Source organism: Bos indicus x Bos taurus, chromosome 5 (assembly GCF_003369695.1).
Source record: "Bos indicus x Bos taurus breed Angus x Brahman F1 hybrid chromosome 5, Bos_hybrid_MaternalHap_v2.0, whole genome shotgun sequence".
Taxonomy (NCBI): domain Eukaryota; kingdom Metazoa; phylum Chordata; class Mammalia; order Artiodactyla; family Bovidae; genus Bos; species Bos indicus x Bos taurus.
Window position 1 is genome coordinate 57,328,862 of NC_040080.1, and position 16,613 is coordinate 57,345,474.

The 16,613-nt window shown below is 42.4% G+C and overlaps 1 protein-coding gene across 16 annotated transcripts in view; it reads left to right on the top strand.

Moving 5' to 3' along the window:
* The window catches only part of ANKS1B (ankyrin repeat and sterile alpha motif domain containing 1B), a 1,175,033-nt gene that overhangs the window by 1,128,300 nt on the left and 30,120 nt on the right, over window positions 1-16,613 (top strand). For all 16 annotated transcript variants that reach the window (XM_027542059.1, XM_027542058.1, XM_027542067.1 and 13 more), the window contains one exon: window positions 4,763-4,900. In XM_027542059.1, the coding sequence (XP_027397860.1) occupies window positions 4,763-4,900 (138 nt within the window). The remainder of the gene's footprint in view (window positions 1-4,762; window positions 4,901-16,613) is intronic.

Sequence of the window (16,613 nt, forward strand, 5' to 3'; positions counted from 1 at the left end):
CACTTCCATTCCTATTTGCTTGCATTTGACTAGGTAAAAGGTGAACCTTCCAGCAAAACACTTCTTTCCTTTTACTCTCATGAAGAAATAGCTGTGGCTGAGTTCATGGAGAAGGCTAGGTACCTGGTTATCAACTCATGAGTTTATTACCTACCAACATAGGAAACAAATTGAATAATTAAACTCTATTTGAAAAGGAAGAAGCGAAAATGACATTGAACTAAAAATGGGACTTGGAATAGATTTATACTAAAATGTTACAGATAAATCACACCAGCTTTCTGGTGCTCCGTAGCCCAAGGTAGCTCTAGCGTGGCTTTCCACCAAGAAGACTACAACTGCTTAGTTCCAAACCCGTCTTCAGATCAGCAGGGCCTTCTAAGAGGTGACACAGTCCCCACATCCAGCACTTGACCAAGATTGGGTTGCATTTTGCCTTCCTGCTCTGACCCCCTTCTCAGTCTTCCCATCCAGCTAAATTAGGAATAACTCAGTGCCTGGGTTTGTTTGTTTTGAATGTCAGCCTCAGGTGGGGCTTATGCTATTTTTTTAGGCATAGATTAATTTAGGACTTTTGCCTAAACAAGTTGTTTATAGCACATGCAGCCTCCATTCCATCCACAGCTGTGGTGTAGTCTGTAGGCCAGGACTATTCCTGAGTCTCAGAATCATCATACACATGGAGACCTGGCCTTGCCATTCTACAAAGGTGATGCAGTGATGGCAGCATTGAGCTCAGTGTCCCCACATGTAGGTTTGTGTGCCTGACACACAGTGAGGCTAAACACTCCCAGTGTCAGCGTGTGAAGCAGAGAGATGTTTATTGCAGGGCCAGGCAAGGAGAATGGGTGGCCCATGCCCATACCCAAACTCCCTGGAGGGTTTCAGCAAAGCATTAAAAAAAAATAAATAAAGAACCACCACACCTTTTTTTAGTTTTTTCAGCAGAGCATTTTTAAAGACCAAGTGAGGGACTGGTGTCCCCAGGTATGTGATCAGCTCATGCATAGTTCTCTTGACTGGTTGATGGTGATCAACCCTTAGGCGCCAGGTGGCCTGGTGGCTGTGCGCTCTTGATCATCAAGTAGTTCATTTCTTCCCAAGTGCTAGTACAAAAGAACTCGCCTGCTGATGCAGGAGACACAAGACATGTGGGTTCGATCCCTAGGTCAAAAAGATCCCCTGGAGAAAGGCAACCCACTCCAGTATTCTTGCCTGGAGAATCCCATGGACAAAGGAGCCTGTTGGGCTACAGTCCATGGGGTCGCAAAGAGTCCAACATGACTGAAGCAACTAAGCATGCATGCATGGTGGTGGTTTTTTAGCATCTGAAAAACTCAGGCATGAGCTACTATTATCTGGGTACTTCTGAGAGCATGTGGGAGCGGGATCTGTCCTGAAAAGGCCTCACTCGGTTACATCAGCAGTGAGTCCTGCTCGGTTACATCAGTTGTGAGATCCCAGGTCCTGTCCACATTCCAGCACCACCAACCTATCAGGAAGTTCTGTTCAAGATACCTCCCCAGCCAGTCCATCAGTATGAATTCATTTATAAGCATATTTTTCAACTGCCAATTAGGATGATTAAAGGCCAGTAACATGAGCTATTAACTGATTATAGAACATTTTTATTAGCCTGCCTTTCCTCTGGTTTAGACCATGAGAACAGAGGAATAAAAGTTTCAGCAGTAGGTGAAGAGGCTGATTTTGGAACATGGAGCAGCATGGAGGAGGGCAGGGCCTCAGAGTTAAGAGACAGTCCTGGGCTCCTGGGGATGAGAGAAGTGAGGGAGTGGAGGGCAGGAGTGGTTGTGGGGATGGGTTTCAGAAAATTGGGAGGGAAAGTCAAGAAAGAGGAAAAGTGTCTTAGTGCTGTAATAAATTACCATAGATGGGGTTGCTTAAACCACAAATATTTATTTCTCACAATTTCAGAGGCTGGAAAGTCCAAAATTAAGTCAGCAACAGATACAGTATCTGATGAAAGCCTCCATTTGCTGCTTCATAAACAGCCATCTTCCTGCTGTGTCCTCATGGCAGAGAGGGCCAGTTGGCTCTCTCGACTGTTTTGGGGTGGGGTTTTTTTTTTTTTTGCAATTTTTTTCAGCCAACTTAGATTTATTTATTTATTTCTATTAAATGTTTTATTTTGTATTGGAGTATAGCTGATGAACCGTGTTGTGATAGTTTCAGGTGGACAGCAAAGGGACTCAGCCATACATTCACATGCATCCATTCTCCCCCAAACTCCTCTCCCATCCAGGCTGCCACAGAACATTGAGCAGAGTTCCCTAGAGAATGAACTTATGATTTCTGGGGGAAAAGATGGGGAGGAGGGATAGTTAGGAAGTTTGGGATGAACAGGTACATACTGCTATATTTGAAATGAATAACCAAGGACCTACTGGCTCCTCGTCTTGTAAAAGCACTAATCACCTTCACGAGAGCTCCACCCTCTTGACCTAATCACATCCCAAAGGCCCACCTCTAAGCACCATCACACTGGGAGCTAGGATTTCAAGATACAAACTTGGGGAGGACAGACACACGAAGCTCAGAATTAAGAGAGAGCTCAAGAGATAAAGCTTGATCTACTTTACAAGTTTTCCCTGGGCCAGAGGGCTGTCATACATCATTGAAAATCAAGAGTGACATCTTATGAACTGGCAAGATTCAGGGTATTCAGTGCAATAAAAGTCACAGGGCACTTTTCACTGTAACACTTTCCTGAGAAGTTAATCTACCTTTTTTGTTGTTGTTCAGTCATGTCTGACTCTTTGCAACCCCATCAACTACAGCACGCCAGGCTTCCTTGTCCTTCGCTATCTCTCGGAGTTTGCTCAGACTCATGTCCATTGAGTTGATGATGTCATCCAACCATCTCATCCTTTGTGGCCCCCTTCCTCTTTTGCCCTCAATCTTTCCCAGCATCGAGGTATTTTCCAGTGAGTCAGCTCTTTGCATCAGGTAGCCAAAGTATTGGAGCCTCAGCATCAGTCCTTCCAATGAATCTACCTTATGCTAGTTAAAAATCTCAAGAACACAACACACCAATTAAGTTGGAGCCAATGCTCTATTTCCAGTAAGAGTGGATCCTGGATGATGAGACTGCATCCACACAGACTTGCCGAAAGAACTCGCAGCCCCCAATTAAAATGACGGAAACAAAGTAAATCAAATGACGGTGGAGGCCCAGAGCACCTGCTAACACTGTACCTATAAAGATCACGCAGCTCTTATTAATTTTAAATTTAAGATTTCACAAGTTCCTAATTTAGTTTTCTTCTTGAAGAAATGCTGTCTGGATGTCAGAAGAGGCTCTGGACCTTCTATCTTGAAATTCTATCCTGCAAGAGGATGTTACTTGTTTATGCGATTCTGACTCCAGTTTATTTTTGACAGTGCTACATGTAGTATCAACATAAGGGACCACTGTGAAGAATGTCTTAATTTAATTTTCTTTCATGTGTTAATTCTGTAATTGCTTCCTAACCACACAGCTCAGCAGAGTGAGGGGCATGAAAAACTTGCTCGGGGCGCTGGCAGGGAAGGGCATTTTGTAAGCATTTTTAGATATTGATGGGTGTACCCGGAGCATTATATGTGCTTGGGTTATTTAAGACTGTGCAATTACAAAGTAATTAGGGTAATCATTAAAGGTTTTAGATCTATGACAACTGCAGAAATCATAAATGAGATATTATGAGATTATAAATGGGATATTATGAGATTAAGAAATGATTGCACGATTATGTGAAATATTTTCCTTCTTAAATTCATCAATATATCAAAAGAAGTATCTGGCAGGGTTTGCAGCCCAGTGGTTTCTCCTTGATTATTTTGTGCTTCAGGGTAATTGTACCTAAACGTTTCCTCGGGCACTTTCCCATTATTGGGAATGAGGTTGGGATGAGGAGGCTGGCAAGGAGAGGCCATGAAAAAATTGCTAGTGAGAAGAAAAATGAAATGGTGTTGAACCAGTGAGAGAGAGGCTGGGGGTGAGAAGCATTGCATTGTATTTGAGAGAGCCTGAGCTCTGCGGTCCGATAAACCGCAGATTGTGGGCTCAGCTCCACCACCTGCCCTGCGTTAAGGCACTTACACTGTCTGAGGACCAGTTTCCACCTGTGAGCTGCTGAGGCTAACCTCCAGCGCCCACTCGCCCACTCGTAATTACAACACGGCGGGAATAGTTAGCAAAGTGTTGTCATCCACAGGGCCCTGCGTCAAGCCTGCGGTGCGCTGTTTCCCTCCTCCCACCCCTGCACCCTCGTCTCTGCAGAGTTGTCAAGAGAGAGTGCTTTGACTTGCCCTCCCCAACCTGCCTGGCTCTGGGGAGCTCTGGCCGGCACAGGACAACAGTAAGGGATGGTGAGGGCTCAGGTTCCTGGGGAAGCAGAACAGGGCAGGGGGGCTTTTCCAGGAAGAGCTGGCAGGAGGCAGCGCTGACTCTCCCAGTGTACGTGGGGGATGGAAACAGTAAAATCCTTAACAATAATTATTTTTTTTAAAGTGTCTACACGGTGCCAGGCAAGAACTGCTGCTCCGGGTTCAGACTATTTTAGGTTGTTTTTCATTAAACGAAAATATTCCTTCCAGACCTGGTGTACCTTTGCCCACAGAGAGTGGGTCATTTTGAATGTTGCTGGTCTAGAACATTCTAGGAAAAGGGACAGCAGCTGCTTCCCAGGTCGTTTGCCTTGGTTCTAAAATAGGCTGGTTTGCAGAGGAAAACAGTGGTCATTTATGTCATTTCTTCCAGAACATAATTGCTGAGCATGAGATTCGTAACATCTCCTGTGCTGCCCAGGACCCGGAAGACCTCTCGACGTTCGCTTATATCACTAAGGACTTGAAGTCCAATCACCACTACTGTCACGTGTTCACGGCCTTTGATGTGGTGAGTACCCATCCTCTTTAGACTGACTCAAGATTTCTGTGAATGTACCTGGAATTTATTGAAAGCAGTGTAGATGCTTGGTTTGTTTGAGTTTTGTTTTTTTTTGCTGTACTGGGTCTTCATTGCTACATGCGGGCTTTCTCAAGTTGTGGCACGCAGGGGACTGCCCTCTGTTGAGCTTCTTACTGCAGTGGCTTCTCTTGCTGTACAGAACATGGGTGTTAGGTGCAGGCTTCAGTGGTTGTGACGTATAACACAGGCTTGGTTACTCCTCAACATGTGGGATCTTCCTGGCTCCGAGATCAAACCTGTGTCCCCTGCACTGGGAGGCAGATTCTTAACAACTGGACCACCAGGAAGTCCAAATGCTGGGTTTTTGTTTGTTTGTTTGTTTTACCAAATATTAAGGTATTTGTGGTATAAGATGTTTTGCAGACTTCGGCTTTTCTGAGCTTTTTCTATATTTTCACTCATCCATTAAATTTCAAACTCCATTTCTATTCAGTATCTGAACTGCCATTGATCAACTACTAACTTCACTTTTTAAATTTAATGAATTCCTTTCTTTGGTACCAAAATACAGTAAATGTCTTTCAGCTTTTGTTCCTTCACTATATCTGTTGGTTTCTTGGGGAGCCATTTCTAAATAGTAGGACATAGTAATCTAGGTTTGTTTGGAAGAAATATAAATTTTAGTGCCTCATACAATACTTATGGTTTTCTATATTGAATAGTAATTAAATTAGACATCTACAAATAGTAATTGGGAACAGTGAGGTTTGGTCTATTTAACTATGACCCATATTCAGAAATTAGTCTTGTAATGATGTCCTTATGGTGTTATACCACCTATAATCCTGTTTGTCATTGTCTTAAAACTAACCCATATGCAATATTTGTTTTTCTCTTTCTGACTTATTTTGTACGACAGACTCTAGGTCCATTCATGTCACTACAAATGACCCAATTTCATTTCTTTTTATCGCTAACATTCCATTGTATACATAATACTACATCTTCTTTATCCATTCATCTGTCAATAAACATCTAGGCTGCTTCTATGTCATAGCTATTGTAAATAGTGCTGCAGTGATCAATGAGTTACATGTGTCTTTTTGAATTATGGTTTTCTCAGGATATATGCCCAAGAGTGGGATTGCTAGGTCATATGGTAGTTCTAGAACCTCCAACCAGTTCTCCATAGTGGCTGTATCAATTTACATTCCCACCAACAGTGCAAGAGGGTTCCCTTTTCTCCACACCCTCTCCAGCATCTATTGTTTGTAGATTTCTTGAGAGTGGCCATTTTAATTGGTGTGGGGTGATATGTCATTGTACTTTTGATTTGCATTTCTCTGATAATGAGTGATGGTGAGTGTATTTTCATTTGTTTGTTAGCTATCTGTATGTCTTCTTTGGGGAAATGTCTCTATATCTTCTGCCTATTTTTTGATTGGGTTTGTATTTTTTTGATATTGAGCTGCATGAGCTGCTTGTATATTTTGGAGAGTCTTTTTCAGATACAGGTGGTCGGTGTTAACAGTTAAGGACTGCAAAGCCAAGCCCTTACAGTATCCCTGGATGCATTTGTTCCCATGGGATCGAAATTGTTGATTAAAGCCATGTCCGCATTAGGTTTCTGGTGCCTTTAGACATAACTTGCCATTCTTATGAGATGCAGTTGTTTCTTTAAACAACAGAATTTATCTTTCTATCCCCATACCTTTTGGTTTTCCTGATACACCCTTCTCTGGGAGAGTTGCCTTGGTGTCATAGAAAGGACAAGCTGCTCAGAGTTCACATTCCAACTCGCTGCCTGCTCCCTGATGTTAGATGAGGAGCAGGACTCGGAGTCCCGATTTCCTTTGTCTACAGAACAGGTGCAGGGATGTGTCCCTCACAGGTTTTCATTGGGACTGAAATGAAGGAACGTATGTAGAGGCTCATGAACAATGTGTCATGGTCAGCACCACCTCTGTCTCTCTCCTTCCCTTCTGACCTCACAATTCACTCTGGCCTTTTCCTGCTAAAAGACATAAGGTAGATTTTTCAGAAGTATATTTATAGTCCCACGTTTTCCCACTGCCCTTGCAAAAGAACTGAAAAAAACTAGAATAAATAAACAGAAGCAGTAGAAAGCAAGCATAGACTCTGTAGGCCTTCTCTTGGTCTATTGCTTCTATATAGTGTTTTCATTGAGTGTCAGCATTAATATTCCAGTATTGTCAGGATGAATTCCAGCCTTCCCTTGGGAATTGCAGTGTTTCTTTCTAAATTGGTTTTAGAGTAATATATAATTTGCCTCCATAAGAGTATCTAAAACAGTGTTCTCTATTCAAACTAAAAATGATACCCATGGGCCATCTGGCCCCTTAAGTTTTTCAGCTGGTGTATATGTGACGCCAGAATTCTGAGGCGAAATATAGGGGAAAAATAGTCAACTGTTTGGTTTTAAGACCAACACAATGTCCCTGGTACATTTTGAAAACATGTGGAGAATTGCTTCACCTTTTATCTTTTCATCCAGATATTTGATTTAATGTAGACATTCACTAGCTTAGGAGTCTGGTATCAGCTCCAAAGGATTTTCATCTTACGCCATGAATCCACCATTTTAATTCTCTCTAGGTGAACAGTTTGTCTAACTTCAAAAACAGTCACAAAGGCCACCAGTCCTGACCTGGGCCTTTGAGCAATTTTGAGATGCACCAAGCTTTGTTTGCACTGAAGAAAAAAAAAAAAAAAGCCTCTTTGAGCATGGATTTCGTGTCTTTATGTAGGGCAGTTCAATATTCAGCCCATTCTTGAAGCATTAACATTCTTTTGATATGAATCAGTCCCCCTGGCTGCCCAAATGGCAAAAGAATACCTCCAGTATCCATTTAGTCTTTCAGCTGATGTGTTTTGAGTATATATTTGCTTACTTTTTATTGGAGTATAATTCCTTTACAGTGGTGTGTTCCTGCTGTACAGCAGCATGGAGCAGCTATGTGTGTATATATATCCCCTCCCTCTCAAATCTCCCTCCCACCCCCACCCCCATCTAGGTTACATAGCGCACCAAGCTGAGCTCCCGCTACACAGCAGCTTCCCACCAGCTCTCTACTTTACACATGGTAGTGTACATATGTCAGTGCAGCTCTCTCAATTCATCCCACCTTCTTCTTCCCCCACCCCCCTGCCATGACATACACATTTTTAATTGCAGTTATTACTACTTTCACTTTGTAGATCTCTTATGAGTCATAGGAAGTTTTTCTGAATATCTCCTATTATCAAGAAAATTCAGTGATAGGAGAACTTCCAGTTTACAGAGAGTTGGATTTGAAATTCAGAACATTTTTCGCATCGAAATCCTGTGGTCTTAGAAGGGAAGCTCAAGCCCCACTACGAAAGCAAGCATGTGAATCTAACATAGTTATTTACTCTGAGACACTGCAGAGCCCTCAGTAGGCTCAGACACCAGGAGGGGGAGTGCTCTGTGTTTTCCAGGGTCATTTGGCCGTGGGAGCCTCTTGCCAGGAAAGCTCCTCATGGGCCTGGCATTCTGCAGAACACACTTCAGAAAATGCTACGCTTTATCTTCTCTAAGCTTGTTCTCATTCCTAAGAATCTATTAGGTTGGTACAAAAGTAATTGCAGTTTTGGACTGCAATTTTTAAATTTTGTACCATGAATTTTAAATCATTATAACTAGGCTCCAACACATCTTTATTAATCAAAATAGGAACCATTACAATCAACACATTTTTGCCAAAAAGAAATGTTTGTTTATTCCTGTAGCATGCTTCAGGATTCTACAAACTCTTGGAAAGCATTTTCTGCATCCTGCTGCTTGTGGAAGCACTTTTCCTGCAGAAAATTGTCGAGCTGCTTGAAAATGTGGAGGTCAGTTGGTGAGAGGTCAGGAGAAGGAAATGGCAACCCACTCCAGTGTTCTTGCCTGGAGAATCCCAGGGACGGGGGAGCCTGGTGGGCTGCCATCTGTGGGGTCACACGGAGTCAGACATGACTGAAGTGACTTAGCAGCAACAGCAGGTGAATATGGCAAATGAGGCAAAACTTTGTAGCCCAATTCATTCAACTTTTGAAGTGTTGGTTGTTCAACGTGCGATCAGGTGGTGGTATGGAGAAGGCAACAGAATGGGCCCATTCTGTTGACCAGTGCTGGCTGAGGCGTTGCGGTTTTCAGTGCATCTCATCAATTTGCTGAGCATACTTCTCAGATACAATGGTTTCACCAGGATTCAGAAAGCTGTAGTGGATCAAATGGGAAGCAGACCACCAGTGATCATGACCTTTTCTTGGTGCAAGTTTGGCTTTGGGAAGTGCTTTGGAGCTTCTTCTCAGTCCAATCACTGAGCTGGTCATTGCTGGTTGTCATATAAAATTCACTTGTCGCACGTCACAATCCGATCGAGAAATGGTTCATTGTTGTTGCATAGAATAAGAGAAGATAACACTTCAAAATAACAATTTTTAAATTTTTAGTCAGCTGTGAGGCACCCACTTATTGAGCTTTTTCACCTTTACAGTTTGCTTCAAATGCCAAACAACCACAGAAAGGTCAACATTGAGTTCTTGGGCAACTTTTCACGTAGTTGTAAGAGGATCAGCTTCAATGATCCTCTCAATTGGTCATTGTTAACTTCCGATGGTCAGCCACTGTACTCCTCATCCTCAAGGCTCTCGTCTCCTTTGCAAAACTTCTTGAACAACCACTGCACTCTACATTCATTAGCAGTTTCTGGGCCAGATGCATTGTTGATGTTTTGAATTGTCTCTGATGCTTTATGACCATTTTGAACTCGAATAAAAAATCACTCATCTTTGCTTTTTGTCTAACATTATTTCTGTTGTCTAAAAGAAATATAAATTAAACCACAAGTAATATCTCATTAGCAAAAAATCATAAAGTGAGACATGCACATTAAAATGATGTATAGCAGAACCACATTTATTTAAGAATGTATTTCAATATCAAACGACAAAGTTCAACACTTGTAAAACTGAAATTACTTTTGCCCCAACCTAATACACTAAATTCAGCTTGTGGTATTTTCAGTTTTAAATGACAGGTAGATGAAAATTAAAAAAAGACTAGATCAGAAGTGGAATTAGTGTTCCCAAGAAAAGCCAGTGTGTATTATACTTCATTGGGCTTCCCTGGTGGCTGAGATGGTAAAGAATCTGCCTCCAATGCAGGAGACCTGGGTTCGATCCCTGGGTTGGGAAGATCCCCTGGAGGAGGGCATGGCAACCCATTCCAGTATTCTTGCGTGGAGAATCCCCATGGACAGAGGAACCTGGTGGGCTGCAGTCCATGGGGTCGCAAAGAGTCAGACACAACTGAACGACTAAGTGCACAGCATACACACCCATTATACCTATCAGCAAACCCCGACTTACTCTGCATTCTAGACTCACTATGGTGGCAGCTGATTCCTAGTCACCTCTCTAATGGGACATGCCTCATCCACTTCTGAACAAGAAGCTGCCCAACCTCCACCTTCCAGGCAGTGAAAACTTGAGGGAAGAGAATAGGCCTAGGTAGGGGAAAAAATGTGTGTTGTGAGTCTAGGAGTGTAGTTTCCTGCAGTTCAGAAGACCCAGGTTCTACCCTTGGTTTGGGAAGATCTCCTGGAGAAGGAAATGGACACTCCAGTATTCTTGGCTGGAGAATTCCATGGACCAGAGGAGCCTGGCGGGCTGAATTCGGTCCATGGGGTCACAAAGAGTCGGACACAACTGAGTGGCTAACACTTTCATGAGTCTAGGAGTTTTGAGACTTAAAACAACAAATTCAGCTTTTTTCTCCTCCACTCTTCTTTTTGAAAGATTTATTTATTCTCTTTGTGGCTGTGCTGGTGTTCACTGCAGCGCATGGGCTTTCTCTAGTTGCAGTGAGTAGGGGCTACTCTTCATTGTGGTGAGCTGGCTTCTCACTGCAGTGGCTTCTCTTGTTGCGGAGCACAGGCTCTAGGTGCAGGAGCTTCAATAGTTGTGGTTCTCGGGTCCAGAGCACTGGCTCAGTAGTTACGGCACACGGGCTTAGCTTCTCCTTGGAATGTGGAATCTTCTGGTCTGGGGATCAAACCCAAGTCTCCTGCATTGGCAGGCGGATTCTTAACCAGTGGACCACCAGGGAAGCCCCTCTCCTCCACCCTTATCTCCAGTGAGTGAAGGGGAATACCATGCTGTTGGGCTGACAAGAGGGAGAATGGGTTGTTTCTGGGGCCACTAGATCCCAAGGCTGCAGTGATTGTCCTTAAAAGCCACCAAAAGAAACAGATAGATAGAAGTAAGATCACTTGGAAACTGTCATCTTCTATATATTATTCACTCAGTCTAGACATCTAGGTCATAGAATGGAGACAGGTAGATCAGAAAGATTTTGATGCATTTTTTGTGAAACTGTCAGATTTATTTTAGAAATCTGGGAGGGATCTCATTCAATAGTTCTATAGTATGAAATGTTTATTTTGTTTTAATAGCATTAAAAGCCATGACCACCACTAAACCATAGCTAATTCTCACCTCTCTATAAAGAACATGTTTGCAGTCTTTGGGATTTTTAACCATGCTCATTTTTCTCTTACTTGCAACTCCCAAATTCTATAATCTTCAGTGTGTGAAGCTTAGACTAGTTCTGCAATATGTAGGGAACATCAAAGTCTTGATGCCTGTGGGTGGTGTGTGGGGGAGACGAGGATCCCTCTTTCCTGTGCTTTCTTGGTTGCATGTGGGCCATTAAAGGATCCAACCTGGAAGAAGAGAGATGACAGAATGCAGGAAATTGTGGTCAGCAGGCTGGGGGACAGCATTCTATAGTCCTCTTCCATCACTAAGTATCAGCAAACTTAAGTGCAGGGGAAGAACACCACCAGAGTCAACCACACTGTGACCAGTTTAATGAAAGTGAGATTCCTGAGCCCTTTCTTTTTCTCCAGTTTAATTAAGATACAGTTGGCATATAACACTGTATGAGTTTTAGGTATGCAGCATAAGGATTTGATATACATGCTGCACAGTAAGTTCAGTTAACATCCATCATACTTACACATTGGCTTTTGTGCGTATGTGTGATAAGAACTTCAGGATCTGTTCTGTCAATAACTTTCAAATGTACAATATAGGCAAACCTCAAAGACACTGCAAGTTTGGTTTTCCAGATCACCGCAATGAATCAAATATCACAAGAAAGAAAGTCGCATGAATTTTTTGATTCCCCAGTGCATATAAAAATTATGTGTACCGTGTCCTGTAGCCTGTTAAGTGTGCAGTAGTATCATGTCTAAAAAACAATGTGTGTGTGCTAAGTCCCTTCAGTCATATCCAACTCTTTGCGACCCCATGGACTGTGGCCCACCAGGCTCCTCTGTCCATGGGATTCTTCAGGCAGGAATACTGGGGTGGGATGTCATGTCCTTCTGCAGGGGATCTTCCCGACCCAGGGATTGAACCTGTGTCTCTTAGATCTCCAGCTTTGGCAGGCGGGTTCTTTACCACTAGTGCTGCCTCTGGTGCTAATTTAAAAATGCTTTATTGCTAAAATATGCTAACCATCATCTGAGCCTTCAGCATGTTGTAATCTTTTTTCAGTGGTAACAGAAGATCTGATCACAGTTCGGCATAACAAATATAATAATAATGAGAAAGTTTGAAATATTATGAGAATTAAAAAAATGGGACACAGAAACATGAAGTGAGCAAAGGCTATTGGAAAAATTGTCAATAGATTTGCTAAGTACAGGGTTCCACAAACCTTCAATTAAAAAAAAGAACAATATCATCAAAAAACAATAAAACGAGGCATGCCTATATGGTACTGTTAACTATAGTCACCTTGCTATACCTGTGCACTCGGGGACTTACTCATCTCACAACTGAAAGTTTTTACCCTTTGACCATTTTCACCTATGTTTCCATTTCTTAAACTCGGAGTTGCTTTCCATTGAGGAGTGTGGGGTTCCTAGTGGAAAGTACCTGTGGCTTATGTTGCAGAGATTGTCCCACAAAGTGGGAATTCACTGTTGCAAGAGAACTTCTATTATTGATGTTAGCTGACCTCTGACGATGGAATTAATATTGTAATTAGAGTTAGATGGTCTCTTTCATTCTGTTTCTCATTTTCTCCACTTGAAAATGACCCTCAGGTACTTGACTGTGATACTATGAACATAAATGGCAGTATCGTCATCGTCATTTAGTCACTCAGTCATGTCTGACTCTGTGACCCCATGGACTGTAGCCCACCAGGCTCCTCTGTCCATGCGATTTTCCAGGCAAGAACACTGGAGTGGCAGTATAAGAAAATGTTAAAGTGCATGGAGCCCTTAAGATGGGACTGTAACACGTTCCCTGGCAAGTCTCCCACTTACAAAGTAGCAACCTACTCTTAAGTAGAAACTTTTCCCTGGCACAGCCCCTAAAATTCACCAACAGTTCTGTGGCAGTAGAGAGCCTGCTCCCAAGATCAATGATTGAATAAAAATGGCAGCGCTCCCGGCCTTACGGCCCTTACATACCACCACCTTACCCCACCCCCACCCCCTGCCACCACCAAAAAAAAAAGATTAAATTAATAGATTGCATTTATCAGTACATCCTGTCCATTGGCATAAATCGTTGAGAATTAAGCAAGCCAAAAAATATTAAGAAAATAAGTCACTTTTTCTCTTATTCCTATTTTGTTGGGGAGGGGGGGGTAAGGGGATGGCTCAGGTGGTAAAGAATCTGCCTGCAATGCAGGAGACTTGGGTTTGATCCCTGGGTCAGGAGGATCCCCTGGAGGAGGGCATGGCAACCCACTCCAGTATTCTTGCCTGGAGAATCCCATGGACAGAGGAGCCTGGTAGTCTACAGTCTCATGGGGTCACAAAGAGCTGGACACAACTGAGTAACTAACACTTTCACTTTCAAGGGGTTTGATGTTATCAGAACCTTAAATCAATCCCAATTTATGTTAAGTTAGAAAGTAGGCATTCTGATTTTTTTTTTCTCACAGATTGTTTTACAGCATTCATACATGTATTTGTTATAACTCCTCCTGTGTAACTGAAAATCAAATGTCATGTCTAGGGTTGAGGTCTTTAGAATCAGTCTGGCTTTTTTATTTATTTATTTTTAACGGAGGATAATTGCTTTACAGTGTTGTGTGGGTTTCTGCCATACGCCGACATGAATCAGCCATAGGTATACATACATTCCCTCCCTCCTGAACCTCCCTCCCATCTACAACCGCATCCCACCTCTGTAGATTGTCGCAGAGACACAACTTCCCATTAGCTAAGTATTTTATATATGGTAATGTAGGAACCTGGAATGTCAGGTCCATGAATCAAGGCAAATTGGAAGTGGTCAAACAAGAGATGGCAAGAGTGAATGTCGACATTCTAGGAATCGACAACTCAAATGGTCTGCAATGGGTGAATTTAACTCAGATGACCATTATATCTACTACTGCGGGCAGGAATCCCTCAGAAGAAATGGAGTAGCCATCATGGTCAACAAGAGTCCGAAATGCAGTACTTGGATGCAATCTCAAAAACGACAGAATGATCTCTGTTCATTTCCAAGGCAAACCATTCAGTATCACAGTAATCCAAGTCTATGCCCCAACCAGTAATGCTGAAGAAGCTGAAGTTGAACTGTTCTATGAAGACCTACAAGACCTTTTAGAACTAACACCCAAAAAAGATGTCCTTTTCATTATAGGGGACTGGAATGCAAAAGTAGGAAGTCAAGAAACACCTGGAGTAACAGGCAAATTTGGCCTTGGAATACGGAATGAAGCAGGGCAAAGACTAATAGAGTTTTGCCAAGAAAATGCACTGGTCATAACAAACACCCTCTTCCAACAACACAAGCAAAGACTCTACACATGGACATCACCAGATGGTCAATATCAAAATCAGACTGATTATATTCTTTGCAGCCAAAGATGGAGAAGCTCTATACAGTCAGCAAAAACAAGAGCAGGAGCTGACTGTGGCTCAGATCATGAACTCCTTATTGCCAAATTCAGACTGAAATTGAAGAAAGTAGGGAAAATCACTAGACCATTCAGGTATGACCTAAATCAAATCCCTTATGATTATACAGTGGAAGTGAGAAATAGATTTAAGGGCCTAGATCTGATAGAGTACCTGGTGAACTATGGAATGAGGTTCGTGACATTGTACAGGAGACAGGGATCAAGACCATCCCCATGGAAAGGAAATGCAAAAAAGCAAAATGGCTGTCTGGGGAGGCCTTACAAATAGCTGTGAAAAGAAGAGAAGCAAAAAGCAAAGGAGAAAAGGAAAGATATAAGCATCTGAATGCAGAGTTCCAAAGAATAGCAAGAAGAGATAAGAAAGTCTTCTTCAGCGATCAATGCAAAGAAATAGAGGAAAACAACAGAATGGGAAAGACTAGAGATCTCTTCAAGAAAATTAGAGATACCAAGGGAACATTTCATGCAAAGATGGGCTCGATAAAGGACAGAACTGGTATGGACCTAACAGAAGCAGAAGATGTTAAGAAGAGATGGCAAGAATACACAGAAGAACTGTACAAAAAAGATCTTCATGACCCAGATAATCATGATGGTGTGATCACTGACCTAGAGCCAGACATCCTGGAATGTGAAGTCAAGTGGACCTTAGAAAGCATCACTACGAACAAAGCTAATGGAGGTGATGGAATTCCAGTGGAGCTATTTCAAATCCTGAAAGATGATGCTATGAAAGTGCTGCACTCAATATGCCAGCAAATTTGGAAAACTCAGCAGTGGCCACAGGACTGGAAAAGGCCAGTTTTCATTCCAATCCCAAAGAAAGGCAATGCCAAAGAATGCTCAAACTACTGCACAATTGCACTCATCTCACACGCTAGTAAAGTAATGCTCAGAATTCTCCAAGCCAGGCTTCAGCAATATGTGAATCGTGAACTTGAATGTTCAAGCTGGTTTTAGAAAAGGCAGAGGAACCAGAGATCAAATTGCCAATATCCGCTGGATCATGGAAAAAGCAAGAGAGTTCCAGAAAAACATCTATTTCTGCTTTATTGACTATGCCAAAGCCTTTGACTGTGTGGATCACAATAAACTGTGGAAAATTCTGAAAGAGATGGGAATACCAGACCACCTGATCTGCCTCTTGAGAAATTTGTATGCAGGTCAGGAAGCAACAGTTAGAACTGGACATGGAACAACAGACTGGTTGCAAATAGGAAAAGGAGGAGGTCAAGGCTGTATATTATCACCCTGTTTATTTAACTTATATGCAGAGTACATCATGAGAAACGCTGGGCTGGAAGAAGCACAAGCTGGAATCAAGATTGCCGGCAGAAGTATCAATCACCTCAGATATGCAGATGACACCACCCTTATGGCAGAAAGTGAAGAGGAACTCAAAAGCCTCTTGATGAAAGTGAAAGAGGAGAGTGAAAAAGTTGGCTTAAAGTTCAACATTCAGAAAACGAAGATCATGGCATCCGGTCCCATCACTTCATGGGAAATAGATGGGGAAACAGTGGAAACAGTGTCAGACTTTATTTTTCTGGGCTCCAAAATCGCTGCAGATGGTGACTTCAGCCATGAAATTAAAAGATGTTTACTCCTTGGAAGGAAAGTTATGACCAACCTAGATAGCATATTCAAAAGCAGAGACATTACTTTGCCAACAAAGGTTCGTCTAGTCAAGGCTATGGTTTTTCCTGTGGTCATGTA